The 22505-nt window shown below is 40.4% G+C and overlaps 1 protein-coding gene across 1 annotated transcript in view; it reads left to right on the top strand.

The window, feature by feature from the left end:
* Positions 1–22505, top strand: part of astn1 (astrotactin 1) — a 1835284-nt gene that overhangs the window by 1041377 nt on the left and 771402 nt on the right. The window contains exon 10 of the mRNA XM_033028426.1: positions 15692–15829. Coding sequence (XP_032884317.1) covers positions 15692–15829 — 138 coding nt within the window. The remainder of the gene's footprint in view (positions 1–15691; positions 15830–22505) is intronic.

The following is a 22505-nucleotide window of genomic DNA, read 5'->3' as shown; positions in this document are numbered from 1 at the left end:
AACCAAATCAATGTACAGGTGATCGCTGATCAGCGCAAACTCGGTGGGCCAAAGCATCTGTTTCCATGCTGATTCTCTAAACTAAATTAAAGTAATTTACCATTGTCTTAGAAGCAATCTCACCGATAAAATCAGTTTGATGCGAGGATGATCCACAATTCCATAAATGCTGCTGAATCAATGACACTTGGCTGGATATCTGCTGAATAGGCATACCATTTTAATTAGGTCCTTTTGCACCAGTTTGGATGCTTGAGGCTTATTGACACTATTAACTACTAAGTCTATGGCATCACCAGGATTATCAATGAGCAGTCCACGTTAATTCAGGCTGACTTCTAAGAGGGATAGGGGGATCATGTACACATCCATCATATTGAAAGAACAGACAGGCCTCTTTCTTTCCATCCCAATGATGGTGTTTCCAGAGCTCAACAACTCAAGAGCTCAATCCTTTCTCTCCAGAGATGTTGTCCAATCCGTTGAGTTACCACAGCACTTTGTGTCTAACTTGTTAAAATTGTGATTTATGAGCTAGAGAAATAGTTCTAGACATCCTAACCACTTCCTGACTTGATTTTGATCTGTTCCATTTAAACACTGAGCTTTCCATTGAAAATTTGTTCTGAGTTTATCCCTTTAAACTTCTGCCCCAGCTCCAAGTTTTATTTCCCCTGCAAACTACTGCAAATTTGAGATGTTGCCACCTCTCCAATTTGTACATGGCCAACTCTTTCCAATTAGATTAACAACCTCTGTCACAGTGCAAAAAGAGCCCCAATCAAGGTCTAATGACATTCATATGTGCAATGGTATTAAACTAATCAATCACATCAGCTTTCCCCAAATGCCTGCAGCATTTGATGTGGTTGTCCAGAGTATTCCCCAAAGCCACGGTGAGTGTCTTCTTCTGACATGTATTTTATTCCTACCTGTTGTGTTAAAGGCAGATGACCCTTATACTTATTACCTTTTCTGCACAATTAGCTTTGAAATCCATTTGTCCCTTACCCTCCTACCCCTAACATCCCAACCTCCAAACCACAGGAGCCATTGTGAGCCTTCTTCTTTTTATCTGTGAGTTACCAGTTAAATATGAGTTGCCACTTCAAAATTCTCACCCTATTACATATCTTCCACTGTGGTGTCACTTTTCCCCCAGCTTGATACTCACCGATACATCTGCATTACTTCAATGATTTACCTTTCATCATCCGGAATGTTTTAGATGTAAAATTCAGCCATTGATAGCTGTGTCATAAAACAGCTATCAACCTCATTTGCTCAAGTTTTCAGTTGCCTCTAATCATGTGTTTGAATCAGTATTATTATTGTCTAATGAAAGTCAGAGTCATAAAGTTTTGAGTCATACAGCATGGAAGCAGGCCCTTTGGCCCAATCTGTCTTTGGTGACCAAGATGCCCCAGCTATGCTAGTCCCATTTGTCTGCACTTATCTGTCAACCTTTCCTATCCATATGTGTGTCCAAATATCTGTTAAATGTTATCGTACCTGCCTCAACTAGTGGGTCTTTACACATACCAACCATCCTCTGTGTGGAAAAGGTTGCCCTTCAGGTTCCAAGTAAATCTTTCCCAGCTCAACTGGTACAAATGTCCTCTGGTTCTTGTTTCCTCCACTCTGGATCAATCACCCTATCTATTCCCGTCATGATTGTGTACACCTTTCTATGATCATCCCTCAACCTCTAATGAAGTCACTCCAGTGAATTGACTTGACCAGGTTTAATATTGTAAAGCCGCCTATATAAATGCAAGTTGTTCTTGAAAATTCCTTTCAGGTGCAGCATTTCAACTTCAGTTTTCAAGGCTGCTCACTCATGAACTGCAGTCTAACTGTGGCCCCTTAGGTATGACAGTGGCACAATGGTTAGTGTCATAACTGGCTACCGTAGCAAGAGCTGACTTTAAATCGTGCCTCTTTGTGACATGAAGGAGATGGTTGGCGACCTGTGGGATTAAATTCAGATGTTTTCACTAAACCTGTCATCTTCACACATCTTTGATTCTCCTGGAGGTCCTTGGGACCCCAGTCACTTTGACAATGTTGTCTTGTGCCTGCCAAGCCAAGTGCTTGTGGGAGAAGCTTCCCTCCCTGGTTTATATGTTTTTCCTTCTTGCGCCAGTGCCTTCAGAAACTATCTAATAAAATAACCTTTTTTTTGGCTTTTGTTGCTGGCCATAATTGTGCAGCATTTCATATGTATATGTCAAGTTAACTATGCTTGGAAGCTCTTGAAATTTTGATTGAACAGATTGCAGTATTGGCCTTGCAGCTCTTTGGTTATATATATTCTAAGATGTGCAGGTTATTATAAATGGATAAGTGCTATATGTATATACATGGATATAGCGCTAACATAAACAATTTATTTGTACATGTATGGTTGTTTACTGGTTGAGTTTCGCTTGTCAGTCAGAGCAAATACCAAACCTTTCTGTAAACCATACTCTTTCGAAATATGTCATGAAAGTTGTGGAGTAACTCAATAGGCTTCAGATTGATTGTGTGGGGGGGGAGTGATTATCAGTGAAGAAAGGTCCACACCTGTCACGTCAACTATCCATGTTCTCCAGAGATACTGCCAAACCTGTTGGGTTATTCAAACACTTGTGTATAAATTAGCTTCTGCAGTTCCCTGTGTTCTCTTTAGAAATATATCCCTTTTTATTAATTTGGTCTCTGACCAGCACCGTCTTACAAAATGTTCACACTTGCACATTTACAAGCATTCTTTATGGGATTGGGAAACTAACATAAAAGAACACAGAAAGAGTGTAATTGACGAATGAAAGTGTTCTTCTCAAATGCTACTTTGCATGATATTTGGTGATGGCTCTTCATGGAAAGCATAGTGATACTGCTTCAGTGATCCAATAAAAACTTTCAGATAATGATTGAAACTGCCTCATAGAAAATAATTAATACAGTAGTTATGCAACAGGAATAGACTGAGACAATTGGGCTTTCTATTTAGCATGGTCGTTCTTCCAGATAATGGTAAAGGGAGAGAATTTGCGTGTAACAAAAAAGCAAGAGCAGAATCGTGAGGGCAAATTAATGGATAACTTGTCTAAACTTTAATTATCTGATGCATATCAGTTTATAGACAATCTTTTGGGAGGATTAATTTTGTTGGTGTATGTTTACTTGTATCCTTTAGCTTGGAGAGCATTAGTTCAGAATTGAGATTTTCATTTCTAATGGACTTGCTTGCGATGGGAGGAAATAAATAAAAATGTTTACTCGGCACTTTTCATTACAGCGTTTCAAAGGGCATAACAGCCAATAAAGTGTTTTTGAACTGCGGTCAGTCTTGGGATGTGGAAGGTGATGCAGCTAACATGAATGAAGCAAAGTCCTTCAAACATCAATGTGCCAGCATTCAGTTTAAGCCCCCATCTCCCTTTTCCCTCTTCTCCTGCCTGTGCCCCAACCCAATACGCACTCCTTTCCCGTTCCTTGTATTCCCTCCATCCTATATCCCTTCCCTGGGTGCATATTTCACTCCTCCCTTCCTTGTCTGACACCCTGTTGCCTTTTCTTCCTTGCCTTTGTCCATCCATAAGCTAAACAAAACTCTCCCTCACCTGTATCTACCAATCCTTTGAAGAATGGTTCTGGCCTGAATCATGCCTATCCATTTCTTCCAGAGATTCTCCCTGACCTGCTGTTTTATTCTAGCACTTTGTTTTTTTGTATAAACTAACATCAGTAGCTCCTTCTGTTTACAGATAGTCCGATGGCTGCTTTTTGGGGGGGGAATTACTGATTCCTGTTTAAACATTAGCTGGAATAACTTTCCTGCTCTTCTTTGAAACAGTGTTCTCTGGTTTCCTCCCACATCCAATAGACTTGTAGGTTAATTGACCATAGCAAATTATCCTTTGTATGTTGTGAGTGGGTGAGAAAGTGGGATAACATAGAACTGTTGTGAATGGGTGATTGATGGATGGCATGGACTCGGTTGGCCGAAGGGTCTGTTTAGAAGCTGCTTCAATCAACTACATGCAGTTGTCTGGAATAGTGTCCTACTTCCTCCTTGCCTGTCAGCTGTAGCCCTATTATAGTAACCATTGTAATCAATGGTTTGTTGATTGAACTCCATGGCCAGTGATGCTTGTATCAATAAAGTGAGCAGGTTTAAAAAGGTTAAATATAGCCACCGTGGGCTGCACAGTTACGTTTAACTTTATACACTTGGTATGCGGGCCGACCTGTCTAGGATATTCACAAGATCCTGGATGACAAATAGTTCTCAAGTATGCAGGAGAGGCAAGCTTTATGCCAAATTAAGAGTTTTATAGAAGCATGTCTTGCAAATTTTATAATGTGTGCACTTCCAAGATGCATAACTACAAAACATGGTTGCTGAGCAAGCTTTAGGGTGACTAAACCTTGAACTCTGCTGAATGTCCTTGATATTTGGTTGTAATTATGTTTTCATGACCTTTGCATTATTCATTGTTAATGACAAATGCTCCTAAATTTGGATTAAATATCATTAGATCAGCATTCCTGGACCTGCTCTCTCCAAATAGGATTGGTTGAAAGGTCTGCAGCCGAGTGGAAAGGTGTAACATCAAAATCTGTTTGTGTCAAAAAGTGAGGCTGTGTGGGCCCATAATTTGCTAACTCATGCCAACAATTCTATCTGATACATTATTACGTTTTCATCAAGCTTGGGAATGACATGCAAATGCTGAGTCTGAAGAACGGTTCTGACCCAAAACGTGGCTGATCCATGTCCTCCTGAGATGCTGCCTGAACCATTGAGTTACTCCAGCACCTGTTCTATGCACCGATCCTAAACTTGTCTTGAGCTGGGACAGCACTCAGTTCTGGATTTCATATCAAGTCCAGAGATGGAACAAAAGTTTGTTGAAATCTTCCTCACTTTTGCTGGGAATCTACCTGTGGAATTAGCACATGTGCATTCAAATGAGAGGAAAGTGTGTGATGGAGGATAAGAATGGGAAGCTGCAATTTTAAAATATTTGCTTTAATGTTTGTTCAATTTGTTTTTGAATGAAACTTGAAAATATTCAAAATTAATTAAATTTTAATTTTTGATTGCAACCAAATGTCAAATGCTCCTAAATTTGGATTAGATGTAATTAGCCTTCCAAGACTTGCATGCTCTCAATATTAAAGACATTCACGGCTGAGGTTTATGCTATAACCACATGGTACACCAGGACCTATTATTAAGGGAGGCCTTGACATTTTGGTTATGGATAACCTTCAAGAATTGCCTGTTATTCACTTACATTAGTATTAAGTAAATTTAAAGTTGTTTTTCTGCAACTTAGTTGCAAATGCATGTGCTGAGCCATTCATGGTTTGGGCCATTATTTTCAACCAGATGACAAAGTTACTTTGAAAGATCCAACCTGCACATTTAAAGATTTAAATTTAGATAATCATCAGAGAGAAAATCATGCTTCAAGGATTGGTAGTTTGTTTACCAAATGAATAAGCATTGGATTTTGTATAAATGTATTTTATACATAATTGTATTTTGCTCTGTATGGGAATGTAGCACTGGACTTGCTACTCTAATCATTTATGATTCCTATCAGAAACCTCTATCAAAAGCTCACTAATTACTTAACTCCACAAAGAAAGCACAGAAAGTCAGAATCAAACTCTGGTCTGTGGTGCTGTGAGGCAGCAGTTCTGCCAGTTGTAGATCCCACTTTGCTTATATTTTTTAAATAGGTTGGTTTTGTGGTTTAAAAACATAGAAAGTAGGTGCAGGAGTAGACCATTCGGCCCTTTGAGCCATTCAATATGATAATCACTGATCATCTAGAATCGGTACCCTGTTACTGCTTTTACCCAAATCCATTGATTCCATTAGCCCTAAGAGCTATGTCTAACGCTCTCTTGAATACGTTTGATATTCTATCGGGCAAATGTCATGGTTGCATATGCAGGTGACATATGGTAATGGTTATAAAGATTCCCCTTTCTGACATCAGACTGGTGGTAATCTATAGACTGGCTTCAGCACGGCAACAAGCAGGTTGGCAATGACTTATTGATTAACAAAAGACAACCACATAAACCCCCAAATATATACTAAACTTGCAAGTTGAGAGTAGAAACTAGGAAGTGCAGATGCCGATTTACAAAAAAATCACAATGCTGGAGTGGCGGAGTGGGTCAGGCAACATCTCTGGAGAACGTGGATAGGTGATGTTTCGGATCCGGATCATCTTTAGAGCAAGTTGACAAATGTGTTTGAAAATTGGCAGCGCATATTGAATGATTTCATTTTCAGAATTGCATGAACCAAGTCAATTTTGTCAATGGTTCTTAAATCGGCAGGAGATTAAGTGATGGATATAATGGAGGCCATCAGAATTATTAAATGTCCTTAACAAGCACTGATGAATGTTTTTCAGAAGAGATTTTGGAGATTGATGGAAGGCTGACAGCTGACATCAGTGAGGTATTAGTCGGAGCTCACTGCTGGATTCTGCACCAAGTGAGGTAGATGAACTGATAGACAGAAATGCTGACTCAGCAGTTCGTCCAGGATGAAGATTGTCAGGAAACTCTGGGGTTTTCAGTGCGGCATCAAAAAAGGATTGACAGGAGTTCACTTTACGAACAGCTCCCCTGCTTAAAAAAACAGCTAGCTTAATGCCATGAGAAAGCTAATTAATTCTTCAGTAATCCCACTTGCATTTGAATGTTTTCTACTGGGTCGAACAATGGCTTCAGGGCTTGGAAGTCAAGGGATAATAAACTGAATGAAGGAACTAGCTTATGACCAGTTAGTTAGTAGCAGGCGATGGGCTGGTCGATTACATTGGAGAGATGAACAGCTAGAGTTTACAGAGCGAGATTGACAGGTCGAGTTTGTGAATAAAAGTCGGCAAATGGAGAATAACGTGGGAAAATATGACGTGATTCACTTTGGCTGGAAGAATGATGAAACGTGCTTGCTTCAACAGGGAAGCTTGGATATGGAACTCTTTGCAGGTGGTACACAGAGAACAACCAAATAAGTGCAGCAGTAGTGCCCCAAGTTACTCAAGTGCCCCGAGTTACTCCAGTATTTGTCTTTTTTTTGTTAATCGACATCTGCCATTATATTTCTACAATTGAGTGAATATTCACCAGTATTATGAAAATCCAAATATAAATACTGGAAATCTGAAATGATTACAGAAATAGTTGCAAACCCTCAGCATCTCTGTGGAGGGAGAAACATATGTTGTGTTTCAGGTCTGAGATCCTTTGCATTCAGAAATGTTATCCTTTTATCATTCCAAAGGTTTTGCATGATCTGCTAAGTATTCCAGACTTTTTGTTGTTGTCATTGAGGTGGTCACTTGTATGGGGCAGTCTTCTTATAAGATAAGGCTGGCAAGTAGCTCTCGGTGAATTGGTGTTTAGAAGAGTGAGAGGCAATAATATGTAAGCTCATTATGTTAAATATGTACATATTAAATGCACATATTATTTAATATCTCATGATGTTAAGTCTCAGTCTTGCACTAGAGGACTTGGTCTCAGAGTAAGGGGGTGCCCATGTAAGGTTGAGAAGAGCAATCATTTGTTATGTCGAATGATTAAGGCTGTGGAAAGCCAAAGAAGCTAAATTCTTGAATATATCCAAAGCTGAGGTAGACTTTTAATCAGCAAGGGATTTAAATTTATGGAAAGAGCTCAGGTAGTTGGATTAGCCATGGCTTTGCTGGAGTGTGAAGGAGGGTCAAAGAGCTGAATAGCCTGCTCCTGTTCCTCTGTCTCGTGGACTTATTCTCTCCAGAGTTTAAAGGTCTGAGTTTAATATATAGAGTAAGTTGAGATTCTTACAAGGAAGGGGGCTATACTTGACCTTTGGTGTTGACTTAATGGTCTGAGGGAACTGATACACTGCTGTATGATTCTATGGCTAATATATAGATAGATAGAGAACTGAATGACACGGCATCAGGGCAACAACCTCTTCCTCAATGTCAGCAAGACAAAGGAGCTAGTTATCGACATCAGGAAGAATGGTATACATGGATGGTGCAGAAGTCAAAATGGTTGAGAGCTTCAAGTTCCTTGCCGTTAATATTACTGATCTGTCGTGGATCAACCACATTGATGTGAATGCCAAGAAGCCACACTCATGCCCCAACTCGTGAGAAGACTGGGGAAATTTGGCATGACTCCAGTGACTCCTACAAACTTTACAGATGTGCCATAGAAAGCATACTATTGGGTTGCCACACAACTTGGGTTTGGAAACAGCTCTGCTGATGACTGAGAAATTGCAGAGTTGTAGGAGTAGCCATCACACAGACCAGAGCCAGCCTCCATCTACTCTTCAGGCTGCCTCGGAAGAGCGGCCAACATAATCAAAGTCTTGTCCCACCCCAGTCATTCCACCTTCCCGCTCCCAGCTGACAGAAGGCACAGAAGTCTGGAGGTGCACACCACCAGACTCTGGAATGGGATCTTCCCCTCTACCATCAGGCTTCCGAATGGTCCTTCAAAAAGCTAGCGTACTGTCCAATTCACCTCTACCCTAGTAAGAACATTAGACTTTGTTATGCAATTGATTCGCTATAATAACAAGAACTCTATTCTGCACTCTGTATCTTCCCCGTTGCTCTATCTATTGTACTTGAATTTCATTTGATTGTATTTATGTATGGTATTTCTGATCTGTTTGGACAGCATGCAAGACAAAGCTTTTCATTGTACCTAGATACGTGACAATAATAAACCAAAACTGCTGAACTTGCTCAGTCTGATCTCATTGACTAGCAGAGTATGCACAATGGTTCAATGGCCTTTTCCTATTTAAGTTCATCCTTTTCCAGCTCAGAATAATGTATAACGTTTGCACTCGTATGTAGCTTCCATTTAACTGCATCTTCTATTCACATAATGAATCCACCCTGTAATTTGCATCTTCCACATTCAAATATTGTTAGGGTAAGAGTATTTTTTCCAGAGTTGATTATTTTTCATTGTTTTATATTTGCTGACCTGCCATGTTGATGCTTCCATGCATGCAGAAGCATTGTTGCAATATTCACTTCAGCAATGTTTTCATAATCTTGAAGACATCTGCCATTTTTATTACTGAAATAAGCTCCCGTCTGTTCAGTTGTTTAAATTCTATTTATTCTCTATGAAACTTCAGACACAGTAAACACATTTTATCTTCTATATTTCTTCTCATCCATGAAAAAGAACAATAATAGTTTTTTCTTTGCTGCGTCACTCTTTTACTATCCTTGTAAATGCTATGCTTGAAGTGCCCTGAAGCTTGGTTTACTTGCAGAAAACAACTAAGTTCAATAATTACAACACTATCATTGTCTCATAAAATATAACTAAGTAGTTTCACTTGTGCATGTTATATTTCTCTCGGTCGTAATTTGTTTGCAGGTACTTCCATCCAATCTGCATCCGAAACGATAAAGACTTTATTTTATTGCCATGAGGCAGATTGGGAAAGATTCTTAATCAAAACAAGATGTTTGTAATATCCACTTATTTTAAGAATAAGAACCATCAATCATTTCATCAGATTGTCTCGTCTGATTAATGAGAGATCACACAACAATACCATGCGCCCCATCATGAATGACCTTCAAATGCAAAGCTTAAATTGAATGGAAAGATACAGCATGTATATAAACTAGACAATAACTTGGAGGTCAATTAACATACAAACCTGCACTTCTTTGAGATGGGGGAGGAAAATCTAGATATTGAGAATCTGAAATAAAAACAGAAAATGCTGGAAAAACTCAACAGGTAAGGCAGCATCTGTGGAAAGACAAACTGTTAACTCTTGACTGGGAACCTTCATGAGAACTTCTGATGAAGTGTCCCAAACCTGAAGCTTTCCACTGATGCTAGCTGATCAACTGAGTAGTTCCATACTATAAATGTCCATTACTTTGTATGTGTTCAAAGTTTTCCTTATTCCTGTATGTGTAGCCTCACATCTTACTGGCTGGGTCTATCCTAAACTATTCTGGATTGAGTGGCTCTGTCTGTGGTTTATCTTCAAGTTTCTTTTCAATCGCTAGAATTTAAGAGATTGAGGGGGGATCTTATAGAAACTTACAACATTCTTACAACATTCTTAAGGGATTGGACAGGCTAGATGCAGGAAGATTGTTCCCGATGTTGGGGAAGTCCAGGACAAGGGGTCACAGCTTAAGGATAGATCCTTTAGAACCGGGATGAGAAAAACATTTTTCACTCAGAGTGGTGAATCTCTGGAACTCTCTGCCACAGAAGGTAGTTGAGGCCAGTTCATTGGCTATATTTAAGAGGGTGTTAGATATGGCCCTTGTGGCTAGAGGGATCAGGGGGTATGGAGAGAAGGCAGGTACGGGATACCGAGTTGGATGATCAGCCATGATCATATTGAATGGCGGTGCAGGCTCAAAGGGCCGAATAGCCTACTCCTGCACCTATTTTCTATGTTTCTATGTTTCTAATAGTCAATAGTGCTATATTTTCACAGATGCGACTGCATGTTGAATTTTTGTGTGCATATATTAGACATGCAGATGCTGTCGTTTTTGATGCCATTATTCAAAGTCCAAAGCCTGGTTGGCCTGTGTGGCCATCTTTGTGTCCTGGGGCACCTCCTACAGCCGACCTTAATCGCGCTGGAGGCATTAGTGCGGTACACCCTCCTATGGCCCACACTCCCTCTCGGTCAGGCTGACCGACGAGCCTTTGGGTGGGTCTCCGGCCCCGCCGACCCACGAGACTTCCTGGCAGGCATCATGGCACCTCAGGAACGCCTCCGCAGTAAGCAATACATGAGTGTGATTTTCTTAGTGTCATTGAGACGTCTCATTACCCATTTGTTAACCCTCTTCCATTTCTCAACCCATCCTCTTGTGTTGAGACAACCAAAAATATACAGAATGCTATGGTAGTAACAATATCAAATCATAAAATACATTACATTATGTATACACAATTTGATAGGATCATTCAAATAATAATCCTATTTGTTTTGCTTAATACCATTTCAAAATCATTCAATGGTGCTTTTATTGTCACGTGCAAAGTCCAAACGCATAGTGAAATCGCATCCCTGATTATCAAGTATGCAGAAATAGTCTACTGATTCCACATGCAAGAAGCGGCATGTTTTGGCACCATTTTCAAAGTCCAGTCCTAGTACTTATGAGCGGGGCCCAATCGAGGCAAGCCCCAGGCTGCTGTGGGACTCCAGCCATCACCTTCCTTAGATGTCTGGATTGACCAGCGAACTGAGGTCCTTTACTTATTGAATGGTTGATAAGAAAGGAGCTAACTTGCATTCTGGTAGTCGTCACAAATTGTATTACAGCTTTGTAGGACTTTGGTTAAGATGCAATTGAAGTATTGTTTGCAGTTCTGGTCACCTCATTACAGGAAGGTTGTGAAGGCTGTGGAATTGGTGCAGAGGAGGTTTACATGAGTGATACCTGGGTTATGGGTATTAGCTACAGGAAGATTTTGGACAGGCTTGGATCGTTTCTCTGAAACACTGGAGATTGCAGGGCGACCTGATGGAACCATGTAATAGATGAAAGTTATTGATAGGGTAGACACTTAAAACCTATTTCCTAGGATGGAAATATCAAATACTGGAAAGCGCAGTGCTAAGGTAAGAGGGGCAAAGTTTTAAGGAGATATGTGGGGCAATTTATTTTTTTTACACAGATGGTGTTGAATGCCCTGAACATGCTGGAGGTAGATTTGATGTTGAGGAACTTTTGGATGGGCACATGGATATGGAATAGAGAAATATGGATTATATGCAGGGAGATGAAGGTTAGTCTTCACATCATGTTTAGCACAAACATTGTGGGCCGAAGGGCTTGCCTCTGTGCTGTACTCTTCTATATGTTCCAAAATGCCTCTGCTCCATTTATCCAGCTCTGTAAAACAATCCCTTCAATTAAGACTTCCTTCTCATTCCACAAATGATTTGGCAACTAAAGTTCTCCCTGTGCATGCATGGGTTTCCTTCAGGTATTCCCGTTTCCTCCCATGTTCCGAAGAGGTGCTGGTCGGAATATTAAATAACTGCCTTTAATTTGTTCTCAGTGGGCTTTAGATGATGATTTCTGGTGGGACGATGAAAATGTGGAGAGGGTACAAATGGGTGATGTATGACGCTATGATAATCAGAAAGAACTGCAAAGGCTGGAAGTCTGAAATAAAATAGAAAATGCAGGCACCACTCCACAGGTCAGGCACTGCCTTTAGACAAAGCACTGTTAACCTTTCAGATTGAAGATATTTACATCTTGAAAAACAGTCTCCAACCTGAAACATTAACCCTGGTTTTCATTCCACAGATGTTGCCTAAACATTTTTTGTATTTGTTTAATGAATAACATAGAACATATAGAACATAGAATAATATAGAACATAGAAGTGGCTCTAGAAATCGTGGATGCATTGGTGATAATTTTCCAATGTTCTATAGACTCGGGATCAGTCCCTGTGGATTGGAGGGTAGCTAATATTATCTCACTTTTTAAGAAAGGGGAAATCATGCTTAACTAATCTTCTGTAAATTTTTGAAGATGTAACTAGGAAAATGGACAAGGAAAAGCCAGTGCATGTAGTGTACCTGAACTTTCAGAAAGCATTTGATAAGGTCCCACATAGAAGATTAGTGGGCAAAATTAGGGCACATGGTATTGGGGTAGAGTGCTGGCATAGATAGAAAAGTGGTTGGCAGACAGGAAACAAAGTGTAGGGATTAACGGGTCCCTTTCAGAATGGCAAGCAGTGACTAGTGGGGTGCCGCAAGGCTCGGTGCTGGGACCGCAGCTATTTACAATATACATCAATGATTTGGATGAAGGGATTCAAAGTAACATTAGCAAATTTGCAAATGACACAAAGCTGGGTGGCAGTGTGAACTGTGAGGAGGATGCTATGAGAATGCAGGGTGACTTGGACAGGTTGGGGGAGTGGGCAGATGCATGGCAGATGAAGTTTAATGCAGATAAATGTGAGGTTATCCACTTTGGTAGCAAAAACAGGAAGGCAGATTACTATCTAAATGGTGTCAAATTGGGAAAAGGAGAAGTACAACGGGATCTGGGGGTCCTCGTACATCAGTCTATGAAAATAAGCATGCAGTTACAGCAGGCAGTGAAGAAAGCGAATGGCATGTTGACCTTTATAACAAGAGGAATCGAATATAGGAGCAAATAGGTCCTTCTGAAGTTGTACAGATCCCTAGTGAGACTACACCTGGAGTATTGTGTGCAGATTTGGTCCCCTAATTTGAGGAAGGACTTTCTTGCTATTGAGGGAGTGCAGCATAGGTTTACAAGGTTAATTCCCGGGATGGCGGGACTGTCATACGCTGAGAGAATGGAGCAGCTGGGCTTGTACACTCTGGAGTTTAGAAGGATGAGAGGAGATCTCATTGAGACATATAAGATTGTTAAGGGTTTGGACACGCTAGAGGCAGGAAACATGTTCCCGATGTTGGGGGAGTCCAGGGGCCGCAGTTTAAGAATAAGAAGTAAACTATTTAGAACTGAGATGAGGAAACACTTTTTCTCACAGAGTGGTGAGTCTGTGGAATTCTCTGCCTCAGAGGGCGGTGGAGGTGGGTTCTCTGGATGCTTTCAAGAGAGCTCGATAGGGCTCTTAAAAATAGCGGTCAAGGGATATGGGGAGAAGGCAGGAACGGGGTACTGATTGGTGATGATCAGCCATGATCACATTGAATGGCGGTGCTGGCTTGAAGGGCCGAATGGCCTACTCCTACTCCTATTATACTAGTACCTGTGGTTCATTTCTACACATCTTTCCTGTAATGGGATGACCGTAACTGCACGCACTACTTCAAATGGGGCCTAACCAAAGTGTATAATGTTGCAACATGACTTTTTGACTCTTGTGTTCAATGCCCCAACTCAATGACACATTGATTGTTCTCTTTACAATAACTTTCCAAATTGAAGAAGCTACACAAGTCCTTCCATCAGTAGAAACAATATAGATATCATCTTGTTCATACGAAAGTCTGGTGGTGACATTAGTTTGTGTCAGGTGCACAAATCATGATTATAGCACCAGAAGGCATAAGATAACAGACGGCCTGTAGAGGGGAAGAAAATAAAATTGAATCCCTTTTATCTAAAAGCAGATTTCAAGGAAAAATATTGCCATTGATGCCACTATGTAACATTTGTTGTCCAATCTTATTTGGCATTGAACTCAAGAGGTCGTTACTAAGCAAGCAAGCACAGGCCAGGTACGGACAACACATTTCCTTCCTCATGGACATTAGGAAAAAAAACCAGATGAGTTTGTGATGACACTCCACTAGTTTCATTCCTTACTGAGACAACCTCTTAAAGAAAAATGATGTCCAGATTTATTTTGTGATTTGAATTCAAATTCCTCAGCTCAGAATTTCTAGTCACCAGATTAGTGGCCGAGAGGTTTGAACTGTTGCTTTGAACTGATCTGATATGAGCTTAGTTTAGTTTAGAGAAACAGTTTGGAAACGGGTCCGTCGGCCCACTGAGTCCATGCCGACCAACAATCGCCCCATGCACTAGTTCTATCCTACACTCTAGGGACAATTTACAGAAGCCTATTAACCGACAAACCTGCACTCCCTTGGAATGTGGAGGAAACTGGAGCACCCGGAGAAAATCCATGCGGCCACAGGGAGAATGTATAGCATCCGTGGTCTGGATCGAACCGGGGTCTTTGGCGCTGTAAGGCAGCAACTCTACCACTGTACCGCTCTAAGATTGTACTTCATGAATAGGATTGCACAGCAATAATTAGGTTTAGGTTCATTATTGTCACATGTACTGAGGTACAATGAAAAGCTTTGTTTTACATGCTATTCAAATACATCAGGTATACTATAAATAAATATAATAAAGTCATACTTAAGTACAATAGCTAGAGTAAAGGGGGAAATACAAGGTGCAGAATATAATTCTCAGCATTGCAGTGCGTTAGTTCCGTAGACAAAACCCAATGCGCTCAATGGGGTGAAGATGAACTGAATATTGCCTTAGCTTGTGGAGGATCATTCAGAAGCCTGCTAATGGATGGGGAAAATGAATTGGGTGTGTGCTTTCAAGCTAGTGTACCTTCTGCCAGATGGGAGTGGGGAGATGAATGATCAGGTTGGGACAAGTCTTTGATTATGTTGGCTGCTTAAAACAGCGTGAAGTATAGATGGAGACAATGGGGCAAAGTCTTTTAGAGATACAGCATGGAAACAGGCCATTCGGTCCACTGTGTCCATGCCAACCATTTAACCATTTATCGCCCATGCACTAGTTCTATCCTACACATTAGAGACAATTTACAGAAGCCAATTAATCTACAAACCTGCACGTATTTGGTATGTGAGTGGAAACTGGAGCACACGATCACAGGGAGAATGTACAAACTCCATACAGGCAGCACCGATGATCAGAATCAAACACGAGTCTCTGGTGCTGTCAACAGCAACTGTACCACTGTGCTGCCCCTGTTCTGATATGGTCTGTGTGATTAATGGTCTAATGATTCATTATCAACATTTAAATTAGGAAATTGGGTATTAACTGCAGTGTGTTAACTTCTGTGATCTTTTGGTCTTGAGCCTCTTGTGCACAGAATACTTGGAACATATGCTTTTTGTGTTTTTCAGGTTTACCTACACGCTTGGAGAAGGAATGTGGCTGCCACTGAGTAAAAGCTTTGTCATTCCCCCAGCTGAGCTAGCAATCAACCCTTCAGCTAAATGCAAAACAGACATGACTGTGATGGAGGATGCTGTTGAGGTCAGGTAAGGGAGTTTGAGAGAGAGTCTGGTTGATATTTATCTCCAGTTTCCCAGGTTGGTCTCAATCCATCTTTGATTAAATCAGATTTATCGCAGCTTACCTGGCCTTTTGGTGCGGCATGAACTTGAAACTGAAGGTTTGAGGAGAGTCCAAGCAAGAGTCACTAATAGGAACCCTTGCATTGATAAAATAATTACAGCGTTGCCACAAACTGAGTCATTAATTTGTTTGGGAAGGAACTGCAGATGCTGGTTTACACCGAAGATAAGCAAAATGCTGGAGTAACTCAGCAGGGCATGCAGCATCTCTGGAGAGAAGGAATAGGTGGTGTTCAGGAATGGATGATGTTCTTCCATATCTCTAGTTTCCCTCTCCTCTGACTTAATCTGAAGAAGGGTCGCTACCCGAAACATCACCCATTCCTTCCCTCCAGAGATGCTGCATGTCCCAATGAGTCATTTATTTGTTTATTTTAATAATGTATGAAGTTGAACACTGAATTTTAACCTTGGCCTTTACTGTATGAGGATTTGGTGCAAGAGTAGGATTTGTTTTCTTCAATTATTTAAGACATTGGTGAGGCCACACCTGGAGTATTGCACAATTTTGCTCTCTTTGCCTGAGAGTTTGCATTTGTGAGGGAATTGCAGGTTGATCTGACTAAGACAAAGCCTCAGAGTTTGAGGAGAAATTGACTAGGCTAACCTTGAGAATTTATAAGAATATGAAGTGGCTTTCTGATACATGCAATATTTAAAAGGGCTTGAAGGAGTAGATGCAGGGAAGATGTTTACACTGGTTTTGGAGCCTAGAACTAGGATTCCCAGCATTATATAGGGGCTAAATCATGAAGGAATAAACAGAAGAGAAATTCTGGACCTAAGAGGACTGAAGTCTCAGTCAATGCTGATTCAAGATGAAAATCAATGGAGTTTTCAGCATTAAAATAACCAAAGGATATAGGAATAGTTCTAGAAAATGATGTTGAGTTGGAAGATCAGTTCTTATCTTCAAGTTTTTAAGCTTATGGCAACAATTGTTGGTTTGGCAGTGAGCAACCTAATGGGCCTGTCCCACTAACGCGACCTTTTAGGTGACTGCAGCAGACTATGCAGTCGCCACATGTTCACGGGTGATTTCCGGGGAGTCGCCTTCATGATCATGAGGGGTTCTCACATTCTGGGAACTAGTCGCGGCCTCATTATGGTCGCCGCAAATTTTTCAACATATTGAAAAATTAGCGGCGACTCGAATGAAGACGCTATGGAGAGTAGCGATAATTCTCGTGCCGTAGGTGGGTCGCCAGGAGGTCCTAGTGGGTTGCCAGGAGGTCATACGTTCTTCGTGGTTGTGGGCTGTGCTGACCGGTGAATTGCAATGCAAACTTAAGACCTCTGGTGAATTTTGGGCCTGAATGTCTCTGGCATTACTGCATTTTACTACTTATGCATTACAATTTTAGGAGAGGAAACAAAGAGTTAAGTAAGTCATTGCATAAGGCATTCCGAATTTGGAAATTATTCTTGCTTTGGCAACATTGCATTTCTATTTCCTTTAAAGGTCATGAACATGCAAAATATCCTGCAAAGAAAAAATGTTGAGTCAAAAGTTCTATATAGTTAATAAATGATGTCGGGAAACATTAAGAATTACAAGGGATTTCATTTTTCAAAAATTAACTGGCATTTTGAGCCACAGATATGTCTAATTTTGGATATTGAGACTGAACCCTTAGGAATTAATTGTGCGGTAATTGCTCAATGTGATTGGTGCTCTGTACCACATGTTCCTCAGCATCCGAGTCTAACCCGGCTGAATCCATGCTGATGGATTAGCTACCTCGGAAGTCGACAAAAGCTGTGCTGATCTCATTTTCTCTCACGTACTTGCTTGAATACTATATGGCACTGCCTTCAAGGTCTTTTCTCCCTTAAGAATCTGACTGATGGAACTCGTCTAGTGAGGAAGACAGTCACATACATCTTCCCCTACTCCCTCTTACTAGCTCTGACTGGTTGACTGTTTTATCATTCACATCTGGTTTGCACAGTGACTTACTTATCCAGCAGGTATCCATATCAGAAATGGATAACCAGCAATCGCTGTGATTTGAAATTCAGTCATTTTAAATGTGGGTGACATGACCTGCCTTGATGCATTTGCCCTGTAGCTAAAGGATTAAAATGCATTTCAGGCAAAAGAATCCTACCTATCTTGTTAACTGCATCAAAGTATTCACAAAGAACAGATTTGTGAGTACATCTTCTCTGACGTTGTCATGCCTTCATATGCATCAAGATTGTAATGAAGTGCATTTGGTTGTGCATCAAAACAATTTTCTGAATATATTTAATCAGAAACTGAGAGAAAGATAATGGTTCTGATGATAGAAGCATTTGTTTTATTGTAAGCACTTGTCGAATCCTACTTTTCCTGAGAAATATAATTTTGTTCAGTTTAGTGATGGAGTGGAAACGAGCCCTTCGGATCACTGAGTCTGTGCCAAGCAATGATTACCCGTACGCTAGTTCTATGTTATCCCAGTTATGCATCCTACATGCTAGGAGCAATTTTCAGAGCAAACCTCCTCGTCTGGAGTGATGGAGGAAACCGGGGCACCGGGAGAAAACTTGTGTGATCACTGGGAGAATATACAAGCTCCGTACAGACAGCGCCCGTGGTCAGGATCGAACCCTGGTCTCTGGCCCTATAAGGGAGGTTGAAAATAAGAGGAAAATATACAGTTAATGGCTAGACCCTTGGGATCAAAGGGCCTCTTCCTGTGCTGTAATGTTCTATGTACTCAAACCTTGTTAAAAGTAACATCAAATTATAATCATGAGTTCCTTGCAATTGAAACATCTGGAAGTGAGTGATTACTCAGGCTGTTCACCAAACTATGATGAATCCTAAATGCTGAGTGCACTGTGCTTCATTTCTGAAGGCTAAAGCCATTCGCTTCCAATGAAAGATTGAACCTTGTTGAAAAAGAAAGCTGCATAAAGTTTTTTGTTGCTCCTTGCCCCACAACCATCTTGGGTACTATTACACAGTGACACTTTACATGTGAAATGCATGGTCCGCTCCATCGACAAGTTATTCCTACAGAAGAACTGCACGGCTCCTGTAAAACCTGCTTCCATGCAACTCAATGATAACCTGAATAATACCCTGGCTGGTTCAGTGATGTTAATATCGATCAATACTTAGCTGTTGCCCCTTGGCATACTGTCATGTCCCACCTTTCTTTATGACAAATCTTTTGGAGGTTTGTAATTCTACACTTTGTTAATTGGTACATGGAGACGGTTGAGTAAATAATGCAAAACAAGCAATGGTTTGTCACAGACAAATTGTGCCTGGCTCGCAAAAGTGGCTCATATTTCATGGCCTAAATAGTCTCCTACTGTGCTTTGTGTATCTATGATGCATTATTACCATCTATCTAAACCCTCAGATGTATTATATTTAGGAGAATTTATCGCAGTCACTTGAACGATTTCAAAACAAAAGGATGAAAAGGTTCTGACACTAAATGTCACCTATTCCATTCCACCCCCCCCCCCCCCCCCTCCCCGAGATGCTGCCTGACCCATTGAGTTACTCCAGCATTATGAACCAGCATCCACTGTTCCTTCCTCATATGGATATGCTAAACATCTGAAACAACACCAGACAATGCCTGAAATATTCAGGCGGTAAGTCAGGATTTATGGAGAGCGTTGCTATTTCACATCCACACAGAAACTACCAACACCACCTGTTATTATGATCTGACAGTTCCAGTGTGCAAGAAATCTGGAGGGTTGAAAACCTTATGCTGACCTCTGCTTCTGACTGGTCATTTATACTGTGACTCTTGGGAAAGGGGTCTTCTTGAGGATTTTCTATGTGCCCAGCTGAACATAATTGCACATGAGCATGTTTAGATAATTTGAACAATTTAAATGGTCCAGACCATTTGCTTTGATTTACTGCCCCAATCTGAATAATTTTGGTGTCAAATATAGAAAATTCAGATTGAAAATAATGAACAGATTTTAAATCTAATCCATTGCATGGTTGTTTAACTTTCCTGCAATTTCGAGCCTAAATCACCCTACAACTTCACAGCAATTAGTTGTAACTGGAAGTTGTATGCTTTACCTCCAGTAGCTGTTCAATGTGACATTAGTAAAAGAAAAACGTGTATATAAAAAATACGTTGCCTTGTTCTGACACCTGATTAATCATTTCCTTTCTCGGGGAGTTGTACAATAAATGAGACTGAAGGTCTATGAAAGCTTCAAAGCTCGTGATGCTACAAAAAGTTGATATTAAAATGTCATGAAGCATAAAATGGAAAACCAATTTAAATTAGACCATCAACCTTCAGGATTCACCAGCTCACAAACTGAATTCTCATTTTCAATAAGTCCTTCTCTCAGTTCTTCAAGATAAATGGGAACAAAGGATGATTTCCATCACAGGCTCCAAGCGGTTGAATCATTTCTGGAGTCTGAAGTCAAAGTACAAACTTTATAAATCAACAAAAACTTTCTTCAAGAAATCCCTTCCAAAGTTCATGTCACTGATATTCTAATCTGCAAAGTTCTCAATCATTCTCCCACTGATGCATTTTCTGACCAGAAATAATATTCATGTGAAAACTCGTAGCAATAATTTATTTCTTCAAATGATAATATCTGATAAGTGTTGATGAATAAAAAAAGTGTTTTTGACCTTTCCCTGACAGCAGCAACTGGTTTGGTTCTAGCTGGACACCTTACAGTACCATGGCAAAGTTTGTTCTCTCTTTGCAAACTTTGAAAATTCACGAGCAGTGCTGAGGATATGTTCATGTCATAGGGATATAATTAGGTCATTCGGCCCATCGAGTCTGCCATTCAACTAGGCTGATTTAGCTTTCACTCACCCAATTATCCTGCCTTCTCCCCCTTACCTTTGACACATTTGGCAATCAAGTATATGTCAATATCCACTTGAAATATTGCCACTTTTCATTTCACTTCACATCTCGTATGTGTATGTGACGAATAAACTTAACTTGACTTGACTTGATATCCGCTTTAGAAATACCCAATGACTGTGGTAAGTATCAGGATTGCAAGATCCACCATGTGAAGCTGGTCTCTATCGCTCTCGCGTTCACACTGTTTTTCAACTAAAAATAATTTCAACTAACTGAATTTTTCCAACTTCATCAGTGGGAGAGCCAACAGTTGCTTGCAACTAATTTGGACATACAATAGTGACATTTGCTCACAACTGGTGTTTTATGTTTAAGTCCACACTTACTTTAGAGACACAGCATGGAAAAAGGCCTTTTGGCCCATTGAATCTGCGTCGACCAACGATCACCCATACACTAGTTCTATCTTACGCACCAGGAACAATTTTACTGAAGCCAATTAACCCAGAAATGGACATGTCTTTGGAATGTGGGAGGAAACTGGAGCAACTGGAGAAAACCCACGTGGTCACAGGGAAAACATATGAACTCCGTACAGACAGCATACGTAGACTGGATTGAATCCCGGTCTCTGGTGCTGAAAGGCAGCATCGCTACTGCTGCACCACTGTGTCGCCCTCGACCCAAATTTGGCGTTCCTAAATGAATGGGGGTTTTTTTGGCACTTGTTTTGTTTATTTCATTTTACCTGAGTTATACCTGATGAAAGTATCTTTGTAATTTCCTCTTATTCAGACTTCTCTGTAAGTGAGACACTGTGAATTCCGTTGAGAACTGTGTTGTTCTCACGACAATGAATTAAAACATTTAATTCAATAATTATAGCACTTAACTTACCCAGTGAAGCTTACCATTAAAAAAGAGTGGAGCAGCAAGCAATCTGCTGGAGGAGCTCATGGGTCAAGTAACATTTGTGGATGGATAGGGATCATTAATGTTTGGGGTTGAAACCCAGCAACACGATCGATCATGGGGAGAAGGCAAGAGAATGTGATTGAGAGGGAAAGATGGATCAGCCATGATTGAATGGTGGAGTATTCTTGATGGGCCAAATGGACTAATTCTGCTCTTAGAATTTATGAACAACTTGAGCTAATAACAAAGATATTTGAAAAGAGCTGAAACAAGATTCAATAATTTAAAATAACCAATTTTCTTTTAAATTATAAATGTATTTGAAAATATAAGTGACAAAAGCTTGGTTGTACTTAAAGAATGGAAATCCCCCTCTAAACATGCTTTTTAATGAAGATCAGTGATGCTGTTTAGATGAATGGCATTTTAAATGATGCGCCAACAATAGGTGAAGGGAAGTTATGGATCAGAAATGGAATATATCTGGCTCAGTCTTAACTTGTGGAATATTCCTGGACTCAACAATTTGTCCTGAGCTAGAGCATGAGGCCAGATGTGCGTGCCAAGGTATCCGGTGTGTCTCATCTATGGTGTGAGGTGTGGAAGTTCGGAAAACATTTAGTTTAGATTTATGTTTAGTTTAGCTTAAAGATACAACATGGAAACAGGCACCTCGGCACATCGAGTTCATGCTTTAGAATCTGTCCATGGTCTCATGCCTCTGCTTTTGTAATCTCCTGCATCCAAACAACTCCAGAGATATCTGGGTTGCTACCTTCCATACACCTCTAATTTTCATACTCTGTCATATTTACCCATGCATTTAACTATTAAACCTTCAAATACCAGGG

Source organism: Amblyraja radiata, chromosome 10, assembly GCF_010909765.2.
Source record: "Amblyraja radiata isolate CabotCenter1 chromosome 10, sAmbRad1.1.pri, whole genome shotgun sequence".
Lineage (NCBI taxonomy): Eukaryota > Metazoa > Chordata > Chondrichthyes > Rajiformes > Rajidae > Amblyraja > Amblyraja radiata.
The sequence above is the reverse complement of the archived record's forward strand: the minus strand, read 5'-3'. Positions and strand labels throughout refer to the sequence as shown.